The sequence below is a fragment of the Chiloscyllium plagiosum genome, unplaced genomic scaffold (assembly GCF_037043375.1).
Source record: "Chiloscyllium plagiosum isolate Xiang-an unplaced genomic scaffold, Cpla_swu_hap1 HiC_scaffold_35, whole genome shotgun sequence".
In the NCBI taxonomy this organism is placed as follows: domain Eukaryota; kingdom Metazoa; phylum Chordata; class Chondrichthyes; order Orectolobiformes; family Hemiscylliidae; genus Chiloscyllium; species Chiloscyllium plagiosum.
In genome coordinates, this window is record NW_028270173.1 from 60,716,824 (window position 1) to 60,736,227 (window position 19,404).

At 43.5% G+C, this 19,404-nt stretch overlaps 2 protein-coding genes and 1 pseudogene across 3 annotated transcripts in view; 1 reads left to right on the top strand and 2 right to left on the bottom strand.

The window, feature by feature from the left end:
* The window catches only part of LOC148141033 (uncharacterized), a 56,550-nt gene that overhangs the window by 9,047 nt on the left and 28,099 nt on the right, over positions 1-19,404 (top strand). The window lies entirely within an intron of this gene.
* On the bottom strand, positions 1,830-19,279 carry LOC122541587 (uncharacterized; annotated as a pseudogene). Its single transcript, XR_015752932.1, has 3 exons — positions 19,187-19,279; positions 4,832-6,807; positions 1,830-4,730 (listed from the first exon to the last, which is right to left on the bottom strand). The product of XR_015752932.1 is annotated as an uncharacterized LOC122541587 (transcript).
* Positions 13,735-19,271, bottom strand: LOC122541604 (uncharacterized). The gene is made up of 2 exons (XM_043678472.2): positions 19,187-19,271; positions 13,735-17,372 (listed from the first exon to the last, which is right to left on the bottom strand). The coding sequence occupies exon 2, from the start codon at positions 16,904-16,906 to the stop codon at positions 15,719-15,721; it is 1,188 nt and encodes a 395-aa protein (XP_043534407.1). The 5' UTR covers positions 16,907-17,372; positions 19,187-19,271; the 3' UTR covers positions 13,735-15,718.

A 19,404-nucleotide genomic window follows, 5' to 3' on the forward strand; every position in this document is an offset into this window, starting at 1 on the left:
CTAGGCAGACTAGATGATGGTGGATGTTTTCCTCATTGAGGAGTCTAGAACTAGGGCGTCTGAGCGTCCAGTTGGGTTTCAGCTACTGGGTGCTTTTGCTTGGTTACATCATTAATCCCATGTACCAGACAGTCTGTCAGCATCTCATTAAGAGTTAAACCAAAGACACATGCCTCTGCCAGTCGTCTTAATGTCATCAAAAATTCAGATACCAACTCCCCTGGTTCTCAAATTGCCGAGTAAAACCGACAGTGTCAATTAATGAAAATTTTCAAGGTGTTCAGTTACCCCATACAGACCAGCTAGCCTAACATCTTTGGTGGACAAATTGTTTGAGTCTATAATCAAGAATGGGGTAACTGAACAACTTGAAATTTTTCAGTTATTCAGGAACAGCCAGCATAGATTGATGATAGATATGTCATGCCTGACAAACCTCATTGATTATTTTCAAGAGATGACCATGCTACTTGGTACGGGAATGTCCGTGGTTGTTTATATGGACTTCCAAAAAGCATTCCAAACAGTAAAGGAAGAATAATGGGTAGGTACTCAAATTGGCAGGATGTGACCTGTGATGTCCCCAGGATCTGTGTTAGGGGCTCAATTATTTACAATATTTATTAACAACTTGGATAATGGCATAGAAAGTTATATCTCCTTATTTGCTGATGACCAAAAGTTAGGAGACACTGTAGATAGTGTCGATGATAGTGTCGATAAGTGAATAGGTAAAATGGCAGATGGAGTTCAATGTAGGCAAGTGTGAGGTTTTCCATTTTAGATCAAAAAAGGAGAATTCAGGCTACTATGAATTCAAATGTCCACAGGATATCCATAGATTTGGGGGTTCAGGTGCATAGATCTTTAAAATGTTACAAACAGATGCAGAAAATAATCAAGAAAGCTAATGGAATGCTGGCCTTAATATCTTGAGAAATGAAGTACAAGGATGTAAAAATTACGCTGCACTATTCCAAAACCACTTGGACAACTGTGAGCAGATCTGGGCACTAGATCTTAGGAAGGATATAATGGCTTTGGAGGGAGTACAATGTTGATTTATAAGAATGATATCTGGATTTTAAGGAGAAACTATACAAATTAAGTCTGTTTTATCTAGAATTTATAACTTAAGGGATGACCGGGAGAGACCATATCACAGTAGAAAACAACATATCATGGGGAGCAAGAGCAAACGTCATTGCCAGATACTGGCTAAACTCAGGAGTTTCCAAAATGAAGATTAGGTTAGATTAATTAGTGTGAAAACAGGCCCTTCGGCCCAACAAGTCCACACTGAACCTCCAAAGAGCAACCCACCCCACTACATTACCCCTTCACCTAACACTATGGGAAATTTAGCACGGCTAATTCACCTAACCTGCACATTTTTGGACTGTGGGAGGAAACCCACGCAGACACGGGGAAAATGTGCAAACTCCACACAGACAGTTGTCTGAGGCGGGAATTGAACCCAGGTCTCTGGCGCTGTGAGGCTTCAGTGCTAACCACTGTGCCACCGTGCTGCCCACAGTGTTGGAGAAAGTCATGTCCGGTGGCCAGGATTGGATGCAGACCTAGTTGCATTGGTGGACAGTGCCGAGAGTGCCAACAAGGACAGAAATTACCACCAGCAGCTTCCTCCACTTTCATGGGAGTGGCCTGGTAAACCCTGGGCTTGGTCACACATTGATTTTGTGGGTCCTTTCATGAGCTCAATGCTCTTAGTCATTGTGGACGCCCACTCAAAGTGGTTGGTGCCGTGGAGAAAATGTAGAGAAGCAGGAGACGCAGAGAGTTCTTCAAGAAGCCGGTCTTTTATTTACAAACAAAAAACCGTGACACCGAGAAAGCAGATTCTCGAATACCCACGAACCTCAGGGTCTGTGGTTTTTAATATTTTTTTATCATGTTTCTGTTAGCTTATCAGCATGTCCAACTATATTAATCAAAGTACCTCACTCTAGCCACACAATAAACCAGTGATGTTAGTTCCCATTATCTCTTTAGTTGTACATTCTACTTAATGTTATTCTAATGTTACAGTTAGATATTTATTACTAACTCTTTGCAATAATGGTCTTTCATTCCAGACCAATCTGTCATGATAGATATTTAGCTATTCCATCCATTACAATAGTCTCCTGTCTCAAGCTGACTCTACTATTAATTAGATATTTTAATATCATGTCCCAAATATGTATGGTCCCAATTCTGTCATAATAACACTTAACAGGAAAACTAGCTCTACTAACTGTTATCTCATCTCGCCATAGTGATCTTTCAGCCTTAACCTTACTCTGCTAATTTGATGTAAGAGCATTCCACTATTCTTATTCCATCCTGCCTTCCACAGACCACAGATTGCCAGTGGTCTTCATGCTTTAACCCTTCCCATGCTTTCATGCTCTTTATTTTCCATACTGGCCATGCAAAATGTTAATTTCTTAAACATTGGGATGACAATAGAAAAGCTGCATGCAGCTTTTGCAATACATAGACTCCCAGAGTCTTTGGTCACAGATAACGGGCCAGATGCTCAGATACAAATTGCCCCATGGCCTCAAACCCTTCCTATCTCTGTCACGTCTATCCCTATTTCCCTACCTAACCGTGGTCAAAATACTGAGGTCTCTATTTGAGATTTACTCAAAGGCCATGTTTCTATTTTTAGGGGCTCCTTAGAGCTGAAGTTTGAAGAAATTTGAGAAATCAAACTAGTCTGGAAGCAGCAGTTTCCTGGAATGTAGGCCTCTTCGACACATCAAAGGTCACCCTAACACAGACAGTCAGAAAAAGCCGATCCTCAGACAGACACTTCTGTAGCAGAGACATTGAAAGAAAATCATAAGGGGGACAGAACAAAATTGGACATACTCCAGAACAGGTTTTCTTCTCTCTACCCCAAACCTCTCTACATTAAGCTTTACTCACAACATAATTTACCAAATAATGGACTAACATTAAAAAAAAGTTGCAAAATCATAATTAAATAAATTACACTGTAAATGTGTAAAGTGAGTATTTTTGAATGTTGGTCATAGCTTCTCTCTCTCTCTCTCTTTCTGTCCTGCCCCAAACCACATCCCCACCACTTCCAAACTTCCTCAATGTCTGTCTCTATTCCACTCCTCTCTCTATCTCATTCTGTACTTCTCATCTGCACATTCCCTCTGATCTTTTTCTCTCTATTTCTTTCTTCACTAGTTCTACTACCATTCTCAAGACACAATGGCTTCTGCAGAAGCAAGAACTTGTATATGTACAGATGTCTTCTTTTGGTGATATTTGGTGATTGGGTCAAAGATTACTATGACCTTCTTGAATCAATGAGACTGATGGTGGGAGAGGTTTGAGACAGACCCTGCTGAGACAGACAGTGCTTTGGAACGGCAGCTCTCTCTGTGTGAGTACTGGAGGGGAAACAACACAGACAGCCCTCAGTAAGCAGTTGACCCAGCTCTGAGTCCATTTGGAGAGGGAAGGAAGAGGTGAAACAATCTTGCCACAAGTCACATTGGAAAGGCTACTCTGCCATGTAGGTTCACTGATATTCCAGGAGGTCTGACAACTGTATCACAGAATTCACTGACAGGGCTTCTCCCCTGTGTGAACGTGTTGATGGATCAGAAGACATGCCGATGCGAAAGCCTTATCACACACTTCACACATGAATGGTTTGTTACCAGGATGGATGGATGTTCCTTCAAGAGGTGAAAGAAAGAGCTGACAGGTTTGTCAGAAACAATACACCTGAAGAATCTTTCTCTGTGCAAATCTCCGCATTGGACAGGAGGTTCCAAAACTTTGAAAATGATTTATCCCACTTGAGCAGCTTGTCCGTCATGTGAATGTGTTGATATGTGTGGAAAATCGATGAGTGTCAGAAGGAGTTGTTGTACACCTCACTCTTGAAGGGTTTCTCCCTTTTGTGAATCCACTAATGTATCAGGAGTGCAGAGGATTTGATGAAAGACAAAGCTCACACTTGATTTTTTTTTTCCACTCAGTGAGTGCTCTGGTCCTTCAGGAGTGTCAAAGATGTCACAAAGCTTTATCTCAAACCTCACACATGTATGTTTTTTCCACTATGTGAACGTTGGTATACATAGAGGGGAATGAATTGTTCCACACCATGCTCTTAAGTGGTTTCTACCATGTGAACACGTTGGTGTTTGCAGATGTGCGATGACTGTGAAAACAATTTGGCACACACCTCACACTTGAATGGTTTCTCCCCTGTATGAATGCGCTGGTGTCGGTGGAGGCTCGATAGCCGTGAGAATGATTTAACGCACACCTCACACCTGAAGGGTTTCTCCCCTGTGTGAATTATCTGATGGACCAGGAGGCTCGATGATTGTGCGAAGGCTTTGTTGCACACCTTGCACCTGAATGGTTTCTCCCTCATGTGAATGCATTGGTGTCGAAGGAGGTTTGAGGGCCACAAGAATGACTTGTCACACAATTTACACCGAAATGGTTTTTCCCCTGTGTGGATCCTCTGATGTATTAGAAGACTTGTTGATGTTACAAAAGCTTTACTGCAAACCTCACATCTGAATAGTTTCTTCCCTGTGTGGGTGTGTTGATGCCTGCGGAGGGTTGATGAATCCAAGAATGATTGGTCACATTCCTCACATGTGAATGGCTTCTCCCCTGTGTGAATACGGCTGTGTTTGCGGAGGGTTGATGAGTCTGAGAACGACTGTGTTTGCGCAGAGTTCCTGAGTGTGAGAATGATTTGTCACACACCTCACATGTGAACGGCTTCTCCCCTGTGTGAATGCGGCTGTGTACTAGGAGGGTTGATGAGGCTGAGAACGACTTGTCACATTCTTCACATGTGAATGGTTTCTCCCCAGTGTGAATGCGTTGGTGGATCTGGAGACTGGTTAACTTCAAGTATGATTTGTCACACAATTCGCATGGGAAGGGTTTCTCACCCGTGTGAATAAATTGATGTTTACTCAGTGTTCCTGAGCGTGTGAATGATTTGTCACACACCTCACATGTGAACGGCTTCACCCCTGTGTGAATACGGCTGTGTACTAGGAGGGTTGATGAGGCTGAGAACGACTTGTCACATACTTCACATGTGAATGGTTTCTCCCCAGTGTGAATGCGTTGGTGGATCTGGAGGCTGGTTAACTGCAAGAATGATTTGTCACACAATTCGCATGGGAAGGGTTTTTCGTCCGTGTGAATAAGTTGATGTTTGCGCAGGGTTCCTGAGCGTGAGAATGTTTTGTCACACACCTCACATGTGAATGGCTTCTCCCCTGTGTGAATGCGTTGGTGGATCTGCAGGTTCGTTAACCGTGAGAATGATTTTTTGCACACCTCACATATGAATGGTTTCTCCCCTGTGTGAATCCGCTGGTGTCTACGGAGGGTTGATAAGCCTGAGAAAGATTTGTCACAGAGCTCACATGAGAATGGTTTCTCTCCTGTGTGAAAATGTTGGTGCACACGAAAGTCAGATGAGTTTAAGAATGATTTGTTGCACACATTGCATGTGAACAGCTTCTCCCCTGTATGAATCGTTCGATGCATTAGCAGCCTTGTAGATGTCGCAAAGGTTTTACTGCAAACCATACACTTAAAGGGTTTCTCCCCTGTATGGACTGTCCGATGGACCTTGAGGCTTGATGACCGTGTGAATGCTTTATCACACATCTCATACGTGAATAGCTTCTCCGCAGTGTGAAAGTGTTGGTGTTTCTGGATCATTGCTAATTGTGCAAAGACTTAGTCACACACTTGACACTTGAAATGTTCCTTTTCCATGTAGCTGTACAACAGATACACCTTGTGTTTCAGGAGATCTTTATGAGCCCATAGAGCACTCTGCATACACCTCACACTTTAACAGTATCTCACCTTTAGGAGTGAGCCAGTGGTTCATGAGGCTCAATGAATGACTGAAGCTCTCACCACACTTGGAGCCACTCACACTTCTTCCCAGCCTCACCCTGACCGATCACCCAAGCCGAACCTTGAGAAAGGTTGGTACTGATGGAAGGCTCAACACCACTGACCAGTTTCAGATCTGATGAGCATCAAAGCTCCCTGACCTGACCGATTTCCAGATGATGGTTCCACTGTCCAACCTTCTTTGTGTTGAGCAATGCTTCAAAGGAACTCAACGTATCTCTACAGTTTTGCAGTTGTTTCATGGGTGATGGTCAGGATCTATCTGTGGTATCTATCATCTCTTTATTCTCTGATGTAATATGGTGCAATTCTTCTGACTCCTTAGTTTCGAGACTATTCCACAGTGAGTGGCAGTCTGCTATTGCCTGTGTGGGGGAATAAGGCATAAGTCCTTTCCTTTTCCTCACTTGACAGACACATACCATCTGTTTCCAGCACGGATCCTGGACAGTGACCAGGAGCAGACAATATGGTGACTTCGTTTTCTCTTTCCAGCGCCTCTCTTCCCAAATGCTGTCAGGACGATGGAAGTTATAATCAGGCAGTGTATTAAAAGGCTATCACATGACAATGTGCTCAGTTCATGCCACAGTTGTATGCCTTACATATTAAACACAGTCAGCGGAAGTTATTTCAATGGAGATTTTGAAATTTCATCCACTTGGTTTCACCACATTGGGCTAAAAGTTAAGGAAAAAATTGCTTCAGCGTAGCTAATTGAAGGGTTCTGGTTTATTCTCAGAAATTAAAAACACTGTACTCACTCAGACTGCACATCCCAATTGCAGCTCTCAGCCACAGCATTGGGAAAAAATTATCAAATCCAAGCCAGGCTTTTGGGAAAGGCCGAGGCCTTCAGGTAAAAATCTATGAAGAAAACATTAAAATAACTTCAATAAACATGCCTGTAGGTAAGCAGCTAAATTGTTATGTTCATGGTTTAACAGTCCTGAGATGAGAATTCAAATCCAACCACGGAAAGTTACATAGACAGAATTACAGTGAGAAACAAGCCAATGAGTCATACGACTTATATTCAGGAATGAGCCCGATTATTTGTTTTTGGAGAAAAATCTCTTGATTAAACTTAAAATGTAAGCCATAGCTATTAATTTATCCTGGGGCAGTGTTTGTAGAGGAATAAGATGGTGTTATTTTCTAGGTCCTGTAGATTGTGAAGGAGCAAAAATGGCCTTTGCAGTGATATGTACTTCTTGTCAGATGTGGCAGTTTAAAGAGAGTTTAAGGGTTACTGCGGATTATATCTGCCATAAATGCTGTTGGATGTGATCGAGTGGATCGGTTGGAGAGACAGATAGAAGCGATGAGGAATTTGCAACACCAACAGTATGTGATGGATGGCAGTTATAGGAAGGGGGGAAAGTCTCAGGTACCGTCACATAGATGGGTTAACTCCAGGAAGGGTCAGAGAGGTCAGCACCTAGGACAGGAGTCTTTTGTGGACATACCCATTTCAAACAGGTATGCTGTTTTGGAAAATGTAGGGGGTGATGGATTCTCAGGGGAATGTAGCACAAACAGCCAAGTTTCTGGTATTGAGACTGGCTCTAATGCAACGAGGGGTACGTCGGCTTCCAAGAGATCAATTGTGTTAAGGGATTCTGTAGTCAGAGGTACAGACAGACGTTTCTGTGGCCAGCAGAGAAAAAGCAGAATGGTGTGTTGTTTCCCTGGTGCCAGGATCAAGGATATCTCAGAGAGGGTGTAGAATGTTCTCACAGGGGAGAGGGGCCAGCAGGAGGTCATTGTCCACATTGGAAGGGAAAAGGTTGAAACTCTGAAGGGACATTACAGAGAGTTCGGCAGAAATTTAAAAAAGAGATCCTCGAGGGTAGGATCCGGATTACTCCCAGTTCTATGAACCAGTGAGGGCAGGAATAGGAGGATAGAGCAGATGAATGCGTGGCTGAGGAGCTGGTGTATGGGAGAAGGATTCACATTTCTGGATCATTGGAATCTCTTTTGGGGTAGAAGTGACCTGTACAAGAAGGACGGATTGCACCTAAATTGGAAGGGGACTAATATACTGGCAGGGAAATTTGCGAGAACAACTTGGGAGGATTTAAACTAGTAAGGTGGGGGGGGGGGGGGGGGAACCCAGGGAGGTAGTGAGGAAAGAGATCAATCTGAGACAGGTACAGCTGAGAACAGAAGTGAGTCAAACAGTCAGGGCAGGCAGGGATAAGGTAGGACTAATAAATTAAACTACATTTATTTCAATGCAAGGGGCCTGACAGGGAAGGCAGATGAACTCAGGGCATGGTTAGGAACATGGGACTGGGATATCATAGCAATTATGGAAACATGGCTCACGGATGGGCAGGACTGGCAGCTTAATGTTCCAGGATACAAATGCTACAGGCAGGATAGAAAGGGAGGCAAGAGAGGAGGGGGAGTGGCATTTTTGACAAGGGATAGCATTACAGCTGTGCTGAGGGAAGATATACCCGGAAATACATTTAGGGAAGTTATTTGGGTGGAACTGAGAAATAAGAAAGGGATGATCACCTTATTGGGATTGTATTATAGACCCCCCAATAGTCAGAGGGAAATTGAGAAACAAACTTGTAAGGAGATCTCAGCTATCTGTAAGAATAATACGGTAGTTATGGTAGGGGATTTTAACTTTCCAAACATCGACTGGGACTGCCATAGTGATAAGGGTTTAGATGGAGAGGAATTTCTTAAGTGTGTACAAGACAATTTTCTGATTCAGTATGTGGATGTACCTACAGAAGGTCCAAAACTTGACCTACTCTTGGGAAATAAGGGAGGGCAGGTGACTGAGGTGTCAGTGGGGGGGCACTTTGGGGCCAGCGACCATAATTCTATTCGTTTTAAAATAGTGATGGAAAAGAATGGACCAGATCTAAAAGTTGAAGTTTTAAATTGGAGAAAGGCCAATTTTGACGGTATTAGGCAAGAATTTTCAAAAGCTGATTGGAGGTAGATGTTCGCAGGTAAAGGGACGACTGGAAAGTGGGAAGCCTTCAGAAATGAGATAACACGAATCCAGAGAAAGTATATTCCTGTCAGGGTGAAGGGAAGGCTGGTAGGCATAAGGAATGCTGGATGACTAAAGAAATTGAGGGTTTGCTTAAGAAAAAGAAGGAAGCATATGTCAGGTATAGACAGGATAGACCGAGTGAATCCTTAGAAGAGTATAAAGAAAGTAGGAGTATACTTAAGAGGGAAATCAGGAGGGCAAAAAGGGGACATGAGATAGCTTTGGCAAATAGAATTAAGGAGAATCCAAAGGGTTTTTACAAATATATTAAGGACAAAAGGGTAACTAGGGAGAGAAGAGGGCCCCTCAAATATCAGCATCTGATGTGTGTAGCCACAGAAAATGGAGGAGATACTAAATGAATATTTTCAATCAGTATTTACTGCGGAAAAGGATATGGAAGATATAGACTGCAGGGAAATAGATGGTGACATCTTGCAAAACGTCCAGATTACAGAGGAGGAAGAGCTGGATGTCTTGAAACGGTTAAAAGTGGATACATCCCCAGGACCTGATCAGGTGTACCCGAGAACTCTGTGGGAAGCTAGAGAAGTGATTACTGGGCCTTTTGCTGAGATATTTGTATCATTGATAGTCACAGGTGAAGTGCCAGAAGACTGGAGGTTGGTAAACGTGGTGCCACTGTTTAAGAAGGTAGTAAAGACAAGCCAGGGAACTATAGACCAGTAAGCCTGACCTCAGTGGTGGGCAAGTTGTTGGAGGGAATCCTGAGGGACAGGATGTACATGTATTTGGAAAAGCAAGGTCTGATTCCGGATAGTCAACATGATTTTTGTGTGTGGGAAATCATGTCTCACAAACTTGATTGAGTTTTTTGAAGAAGTAACAGAGAAGATTGATGAGGGCAGAGCAGTAGATGTGATCTATATGGACTTCAGTAAGGCGTTCGACAAGGTTCCCCATGGGAGACTGATTAGCAAGGTTAGATCTCATGGAATATAGGGAGAACTAGCCATTTGGACACAGAACTGGCTCAAAGGTAGAAGACAGAGGGTGGTGGTGGAGGGTTGCTTTTCAGACTGGAGGCCTGTGACCAGTGGAGTGCCACAAGGATCGGTGCTGGGTCCTCTACTTTTTGCCATTTACATAAATGATTTGGATGCGAACATAAGAGGTACAGTTAGTAAGTTTGCGGATGACACTAAAATTGGAGGTGTAGTGGACAGCGAAGAGGGTTACCTCAGATTACAACAAGATCTGGACCAGATGGGCCAATGGACTGAGAATTGGCAGATGGAGTTTAATTCAGATAAATGCGAGGTGCTGCATTTTGGGAAAGAAAATCTTAGCAGGACTTATATACTTAATGGTAAGGTCCTGGGGTGTGCTGCTGAACAAAGAGACCTTGGAGTGCAGGTTCATAGCTCCTTGAAAATGGAGTCGCAGGTAGATAGGATAGTGAAGAAGGCGTTTGGTATACTTTCCTTTATTGGTAAGAGTATTGAGTACAGGAGTTGGGAGGTCATGTTACGGCTGTACAGGACATTGGTTAGGCCACTGTTGGAATATTGCGTGCAATTCTGGTCTCCTTCCTATCGGAAAGATGTTGTGAAACTTGAAAGGGTTCAGAAAAGATTTACAAGGATGTTGCCAGGGCTGGAGGATCTGAGCTACAGGGAGAGGCTGAACAGGCTGGGGCTGTTTTCCCTGGAGCGTTGGAGGCTGAGGGGTGACCTTATAGAGGTTTACAAAATTATGAGGGGCATGGATAGGATAAATAGGCAAAGTCTTTTCCCTGGGATCGGGGAGTCCGGAACTAGAGGGAATAGGTTTAGGGTGAGAGGGGAAAGATAGAAAAGAGACCTAAGGAGCAACTCTTTCACGCAGAGGGTGGTACGTGTATGGAATGAGCTGCCAGAGAATGTGGTGGAGGCTGGTACAATTGCAACATTTAAGAGGCATTTGGATGGGTATATGAATAGGAAGAGTTTGGTGGGATATGGGCCGGCTGCTGGCAGTGGGACTGGATTGGGTTGGGATATCTGGTCGGCATGGATGGGTTGGACTGAAGGATCTGTTTCCATGCTATACATCTCTGTGACTCTATCAACAAAACTCAGCCTGGAAGTCAGAGGGAAATGCTTCCAATAAACACACTCAATATCTAACACACAGCTCCAGTCACACAGTTCAGCACAAAGCACCGAGTAAACAGCTCTCTCAGCTGGATCTTCTCACACAGCATAAGGGACATTTCCACCCCTGACTGCCCACAGGATAGTCAGACTGCCTGAAGATTGGTGTGGATATTATGGGATACAATTTGTATAAAAGCTGCTCCTTCACTCACCATCTCCTCACTTGGTTTTCAGTCCCTATAGGAAGTGAACCAGCTCTGGAAGAGGAGACAATGTGCAGAGTGGGTGGGCTCTCTGATTGACGTCTCTCACAGTCAATCCAAATATTTCTGGAGCAACATGAGTTTCCTGAAACTTGGGAAACTGACCGGGGAAATGGAGGTGACTTTGAGCAGCATATCAGGTGAGGATTTAAACTTGTCATTGTCCCATCTGAATAAAACCTCACTTATTGCAGCTGCTGTCACAGTTCCCCTGGTAAATGTTTGACAGAGATTTCCAGTGTGGGAATAGCATTCTTCATCCTTGGAGGCTTTCAAACTGACAACATCAGCATGGGATGTATAGCCTCTGATGTTTTTGACAGCAGATTAAAAGAGGAAGTCTCACGGAATCCAAGGCAGTGATAGTATGCAGTAGTGGGGTTAGCACATGCACAGAAAGGAGGGCCACAGGAAAGAGTGTGGAGACACACAAGGATTAGTGGCAAAGAAGGAAGCAAGAGAGGAGACTGATTATCTTTAGTGTTCTATGAGACTTGTGCGTTGTCTCAATGACTCAGAAAGTAAGATGTGACTCATTGTGTATCTACCCTATGAGTTGATACCTGACAGCCGCCCTGTCTAGCAGTCACCTCCTGTACAGGTCCAGTTCTTCTTCAGCTCGAATTTCCAACTCTCAACATTCACATCTTCTCGTGCCCCTCCACCTCCCTTCACCTCTCTCGGAATGTCCTGATTCACTATCGTAGAAATGTTGTAAATAGCAGCTGCAGTTGATCCCTTCAGGCCTGCTGCACAATTCAACCTGATCATAGCTTATCATCCTACTCAGTACCTTGTACCGCTTTCTCTCTGTATCCCTTGATCCCTTTTGCCCAATCTAGCTTCTTCTTGAAAACATTCAATATTTTGACCCCAATAACTTTCTGGAGCAGAGAATTCCACAGGCTCACAATTCACCAGTGAAGACATTTCTCCTTATCCCTGTCTGAAATGGCCTACTCTGTAACTTAGACTATGACCTCTGGTTCTGGACTCCACAGTCAGTGGAGACATTCTTCCTGAGTTTACTTTGTCTAGTCCTTTTAGAATTGTATAGGTTTTCCTTGGCCTTCCCCCTCTGCTGCTTCAGGAAAATAGCCAACATAATTGAAGACTCTTCCCACAGAAAAAGACCCATTTATCCCAACTCTGCTTTTTGTTGGTTAGTCAATTCTCTATCCAAAGTAAAATATGACCTTGCATCTCATGTGACCTCACCTTGCATATCAACCTTCTCTGTGGCACCTTATCAAATGTCTTCTGAAAGTCCAGATATATTACATCTACAGAGCCCCATTATCCATTTCACTTAGTCATGGAGTCATAGAGATGTACAGTACGGAAACAGACCCTTTCGTCCAACTTGTCCATGCTGACCAGATATCCCGACCCAATGTAGTCCCACCTGCCAGCACCCAGCCCATATCCCTCCAAACTCTTCCTATTCATATACCCATCCAAATGCCTTTTAAATGTTGTAATTGTCCTAGCCACCTCCTCTGGCAGCTCGTTCCATACATGTACCACTGCATGAAAACATTGCCCTTTCGGTCTCTTTTATATCTTTCCCCTCCCACCCTAAAATCATACCCTCCAGTCTGGACTCACCCACCCCAGGGAAAATACTTCATCTATTTATGCCCCTCATGATTTTATAAACCTCTATAAAGTCACCCCTCAGCCTCTGACGCTCCAGGAGAAACAGCCCCAGCCTATTCAACCTCTCTCCATAGCTCAAATTCTCCAACCCTGGCAACATCCTTGTAAATGTTTCCTGAACCGTTTCAAGTTTCACAACATCTTTCCGAAAGGAAGGAGACCAGAATTGCATGCAATATTCCAACAGTGGCCTAACCAATGTCCTGTACAGCCGCAACATGACCTCCCAACTCCTGTACTCTCTCTGACCAATAAAGAAAAGCATACCAAACACCTTCTTCACTATCCTTTCAAGGATCCATGAATCTACACTCCAAGGTCTTTTTGTTCAGCAGCACTCCCTAAGACCTTAAGATGAAGTGTATAAGTCATGCCAAGATTTTCTTTCCCAAAATGCAGCACCTCACATTTATCTGAATTAAACTCCATCTGCCACTTCTCAGTCCATTGGCCCATCTGATCAAGATTCCGTTGTAATCTGAGGTAACCTTCTTCACTGTCCACTACACCTCCAATTTTGGTGTCATCTGCAAACTTACTAACTATACCTCATTGGATGATTATATGTATAGAAATCGTGTGGATGAATATGGGGAAAGATAGGAGATTGATACAGGTAACAGAACAGGTTCAGATGCAATGGGGTGAAAGGTCTCCTTCTGTACTGTAAGATTTGTGGTTCAATCTGTGCAGTGTGTTGCTGAATATTTGTCAAGGAGTTTTATTAAAGCAAACACTGTACACCTTTTGTGACCAATTGGAAGAGTTTTATTGAAGAGTGATCTGATTGGCTTCGTGATCAATGCAAAATATTATCATTTACAAGATAATTTCTTCATTCAATTTATAATACGATTGTTTCTCATTAAACTGTGGTGGGGTAGTACTGCGAGTCTACAGCCTCAGGCATTCAATTCCTGGCCCGACAACTTTAATCCACGTTCATAGACGAATTCATCTAGAGTTAGGGACTTGAACACATAGCTTTGCTCTCTGCAATGGAGGGTTGGGGGTTCAAGTCCTACTCCAGGACTTGAGCACAACAACTGCTGTTTAACACTCCAGTATAGGACTGAGGGCTTGAGGAGATTAGCAGCAGGGAGGGATGAAGATTTCCTGGGAAGAGTGGGTTATTCCACAAGATTTATGCATGTCAGAACAGTGTCCATTCCAGCTCATACCAGGGACTTTAACATGTTTCACATTGTCACATACTTGCACTTAAAGCGTGCTTCCAACCTGTATCAGGACAGTTATTGAAACATTCTTCACAACAGACAATTTTGAGTATACCTTGTACAAGGGAGAAGTGCGTGAGGGGTCTGGCCAATGCTCACCTCAACCCTGTTCAACATTACAAGGAATACTTCTGTTTGTTTTTGGATAGTAGAGTTAAACATAGTAAAAAAAGATACATTAAAACAATGGATTGTTGCAATTTTGAACATAGAAATGTTTATCCACAATGTGGCCCTTGTCCAGTAGTGATAGACACCTTGCTGTGTAGGTTCGAGTCCCTGTGACAGACTTTTAATCAGTTCTTTGAACAAAGATTAGTTGTGTGTGATCAGCAGTACTCAGCACAGTAACAATTTGTTGACTAGCTCCTGGCCAGTGGGTATAGCTTTGTGTTTGGAGAGTACAGCTAGAACATTTAGTCTGTGGAGGAAAAAAATATTTTTCTTGGCCTCTGTTCTGTGAGTGCAGAAGTAAAAGGACATTGCAAATTCCCTTTGTGAAAGGAAAAGGGGCAGTGACAATCTGTGTGTCCACAACCTCATGTCATCACCGAAGAGTCGAAAGAAAATATCGAATGAGTGCCTGCAATCCAAATTGGTGCCAGAACTGTGTTTCAGTGACATTTTGTGTCTCCCATCTTTATTATTTGTATTTTATCTTAGCACTTTGTGCACCTGTTTGTGTGTCTTATGGGAATTTTGCAAAGGGGTAAAATTGAAGTTATAGGGAGGTGTATTTAGTCATTCATGTTTCTTTTCTGCCTTCAGTTAAAAAAAATTGATTTGCAATGAATAGCTGTTTTCTTCTTTTGGATAGAAATCTGATGAGTTCTTTGTACCTGCATTTGTCAGTCAGGTAAGTTGGGAACTTTGAAGGGTTCAGTTGAGCGTATTCACATCTATGACAACTCTGGGATAATGCTGCTTGATTCCAATGTTTTGCATCTTCTGGTTTATCAAGAGCACTATTGCATATAAAGTGCAGGGCCATGTAGCCGACGCACACCTGGTCGCCCTCCGCTTCTGTTTAAACATACCACACACAGAAAACAGGTGTCTACACAGGAAGAAACTGTCACAGAAGTTTTATTGCAAATCGCATACACGATGGATGGGCCCCTCCCCTGCTACTGCAGATGGCTGTTTAAATCTATCTAGGCTTTGTCTCACACCTCAGTTGATTAGTTTCTCCCCTGGGTGAATGTGTTGGTGTGCGCAGAGGTTTGTTAAATGCAAGAAAGATTTGTAACATTTCTCACATCCTGTTCTTCAAAGTGTGAATCGTCTGCTATATCAGGAGGTTCAATGATGTCCCAAACATTTTGTTGAAATATCACACCTGAAGACTTTATCTCCAGTGTGGACCAACACTCCAGTGAAGGACTTCCAGGCTCAATAATCATGTGAAGGGTTTGTCATATACCTCTCATTCAAAGGACTTCACCCTTCATGAATTCTTTGGTGTCTCACAAAAGCATCGTCAGTAAAAGCCTAATTAGAAATCTCACGTCTGAATGGTTTCTCCCCTGTATGTAAACGCTGGTGTCTCCTAAGGTTTGACGACTGTGAGAATGATTTCTTGCACACAACACACATAAATGGTTTATCCCCGGTATGAACACGTCGATGTGCACGAAGGGTCGATAAGTCCGAGAATGATTTGTCACACACTTCGCATGTGAATGGTTTCTCCCCTGTGTGAGTGCGACGGTGTACACGGAGAGTTGATGAGTCGGTGAATGACTTGTCACACACTTCACACCTGAATGGTTTCTCCCCTGTGTGAATGCGTTGATGGACGCGGAGAGTTGACGAGACAGAGAATGATTTGTTACACACGTCACACGTGAATGGTTGGTCCCCTGTGTGAATGCGTTGGTGGTTGAGGAGGGCTGATGATCGTGAGAATAATTTGTCACACAACTTGCACATAAATGGCTTGTCCCCTGTGTGAATGCGTTGGTGGTCAAGGAGACACGATGACTTCGAGAATGATTTGTCACAAACATCACATGTGAATGGTTTCTCCCCTGTGTGCATGGACTGGTGGAGTCGGAGGTTCGATAATTGCGAGAATGATTTGTCACACACTTTGCATATGAATGGTTTCTCTCCTGTATGGATGCGTTGGTGGATGCGGAGGTGCGATGGTTGCGAGAATGATTTGTCACAAACTTGGCATGCAAATGGTTTCTCCCCAGTGTGAATGCGTAAATGCAAGCGGAGGTGTGATGACTGCGAGAATGATTTTTCACACGACTTGCACTTGAATGGTTTCTCTCCAGTGTGAATGCGCCGGTGATTCACAAGAGTCAACGAGTGTGTGAAGGCTTGGTCACATATGTCACACCTGTAAGGTTTCTCCCCTGTGTGGATCCTTTGGTGTGTCTTCAGATCAGAAGAGTAGATGAAAGATTTGTCACAAACCTGACAGCTGAAGGGTTTCTCCCCTGTGTGAATGCGTTGATGATTCAGGAGGGTCGTAGATGTTGCAAAAGCTTTATCACAAACTTCACATTTAAATGGTTTCTCCCCTGTATGAACATATCGGTGATTGCGAAGGTGTGATGACCGAGAGAATGATTTATTGCACACTCCACAAATGAATGGCTTCTCCCTAGTATGGATATTTTGGTGTTTTGTGAGCATCGATGACTGCATGAAACCCTGGTCACACATCTCACACTCGAATGGTTTTTCCCCCAGGTGGTTGTTTAGTGATGCAACTTTTGTGCTAGAGCTTGTGAGCCTGTGGAATCCTCCTTACACACTTCACACATGAACAGTTTCCACCTTGTCGAAATGAGTCAGTGGTTCAAGAGGCTCAGTGAAGATTGGGGCCACTTCCTCTTCTTCCTAGCCTCACTCTGATCGATCGCCCACAGCTGAAGAATCAGAAAGGCTGGTTCTGATTAAAGGCTCCACATCACTGACCAGTTTCAGATCTGATGATATGTCAGAGCTCCTCTGATCTGACCGATTTCCAGATGATAGTTTCACTGCTCAACCTTCTCTGTGTTGAGCAATGCTGTGAAGGAATTGGATGTCTTTCCACAGCTGAGTAGTTGTTCCTTGGATGATGGTCAGGATCTGTCTGCAGTGTCTATCCTCTCTGTATTCTCTGGTGTAGTACAGTGCAATCCTTCTGTAAAACAGGAAGAGAAACATGATTTCCTCCAAGTCCCTCTCCTCCTGAGCTGAAGGGTCCAACTCCTTGGTGTCTTTTTGAATATAATTTCAGAGGATCTAACTGCCGAGCATTTATTGCCCATCTTTAACTGCCCATGAGAAGCCTTCTTGAACTGCTTCGGTTGATTGATTGCCAGCAACAGTGACAGAACAGTGAAGTAGTCTCAAGTCAGGTTAGTGCATAGTTTGGAAGGAAATTTGCAGAGATGATGTTCCCATGTATCTGATGCTCTTGTCCTTTCAATGATAAAGGTTTCAGGTTTAGAAGGTGCTGTCGGAAAGGTTGTGAATTGTTGCTATGCTATGGGGAGGTGGTTATGTGGAATGGGGCAGGGAGGCTTTCAAAGAGGAGGACAGTGAAATTCAGGGGAGGGGGCATGGAGAGCAAGAGTCAGGTCATGTGTGAGGGGGAGTAGAGTTGATCCTGGGATGTTTGTGATATAGAGGCAAGGTATGGGTAGGGAGTGAGATGGTATAGGTAGGATCATAGTTGGGTAGGTCTCTCCTCCTCCCTTGCCTGGTGACCAGGATTTGAGACCTGGCCACTCCGTAGCTTTGCTTCTTAACCAGACAGCAAGTTTGTTGTGCTGGCTAGAAGTTTTGAAATGTCATTTTTAATAATTATTCATGGAAATGATCAATTTAATGGATTGGAATTGTTTCTCCCCAGCCTCCAACCACTTCCCACCCCCTGAAATACAGGTTCACATTCATGGCAAACCTTGCCTTTCTAAAGTTTGCATACACCTTCCAACTAAGTGAAAAATTGTAATAAGGCCCACCTAGCGAGGAGGTTGGCCAAGCTGATATTTTTAAATTCATTCATGGCATGTGAGCGCCTCAGGCTAGGCCAGCATTGATTGCACATCCCTAATTGCCCTGAGGGCAGTTAAAAGCCAACCACATTGCTCTGGGTCTGGAGTTACATGTAAACCAGACCATGTAAGGATGACAGATTCCCTTCCCAAAAACCAAATGAATTTTTGCTTACATCAACAATGGTTTTATGATGATCAATGAATTCTTAATTCCAAATTCTTTTATTGAATTCAAATTACACCATCTGCCATGGTGGGCTTCAAACCAAGGACTCCAGAACATTAGCTGAATTTATGGATTAATAGTCTAGCGATAATACCACTAGGACATGGGCTCCGCTTATAATTGAGAGCGTTATACACTGCTGCAAGTGTCCCTCACTGGTGGAATGAATGTTGAAGGTGGTGGATGGGGTGCCAATCAAGTGGGCAGCTTTGTCCTGAACAGTGTCAAGTTTCCCAAGTGTTTTCAGAGTTGCAGTCATCCAGTCAGGCGGAAAGTATTCCATCACATTCCTGACTTGTACCTTATAGATGGTGGACAAACTTTGGGGTCTCAGGTTAGCTACTCACCACAGGATTCCTAGCTGCTGACCTGCTCTTGTTGTCACTGTACTTAAATGGGAAGACCAGTTAAGGTGTTTTGTGTGTGTATTTATATATATATATGAATATATGATTGGGTGCGGGGGGGGGGGTGGTGGTAAGCGATGGGAGATGCAGACCGTGCTGATCACCAGGACCCAGGAAAGGATTGCCTCCATTCTATAAATAATTTATCAATCAAATGGTCCACAGGATACAAACCAGCTCCAAACAGACACAGAACTCAACAATAGGAAATCAGTAAAAATCCTGTGGTGAAGCCTCATCAGGAATACTGTGTCCAGTGCTGGTTGCCCAGTTGTAGGAAGGATATTATTAAGCTGGAGGGGGTTTAGAAGAGACTTACCAGGACGTTACTGGATATGGAAAGCTTGGCTTACACAGAAAGGCTGGATAGGCTGAGTCTCTTCACTGGAGCATAGGAGATTGAGAGGCAACCTGACAGAAGTTGATAAAAATAATGAGAGGTATACACAAAGTTAATTTTCCCTAAGATGGGGGATTTCAAGGTGAGGGAGCACATTATTAAGGTGCGAGAAGACTGATTTAAAAAGATGAGGTGTA

Bases quoted from the DNA above. Each gene is read 5' to 3' on its own strand.
- LOC122541604 (XM_043678472.2), bottom strand. From the start codon at position 16,906: ATGTGTGACCAGGGTTTCATGCAGTCATCGATGCTCACAAAACACCAA.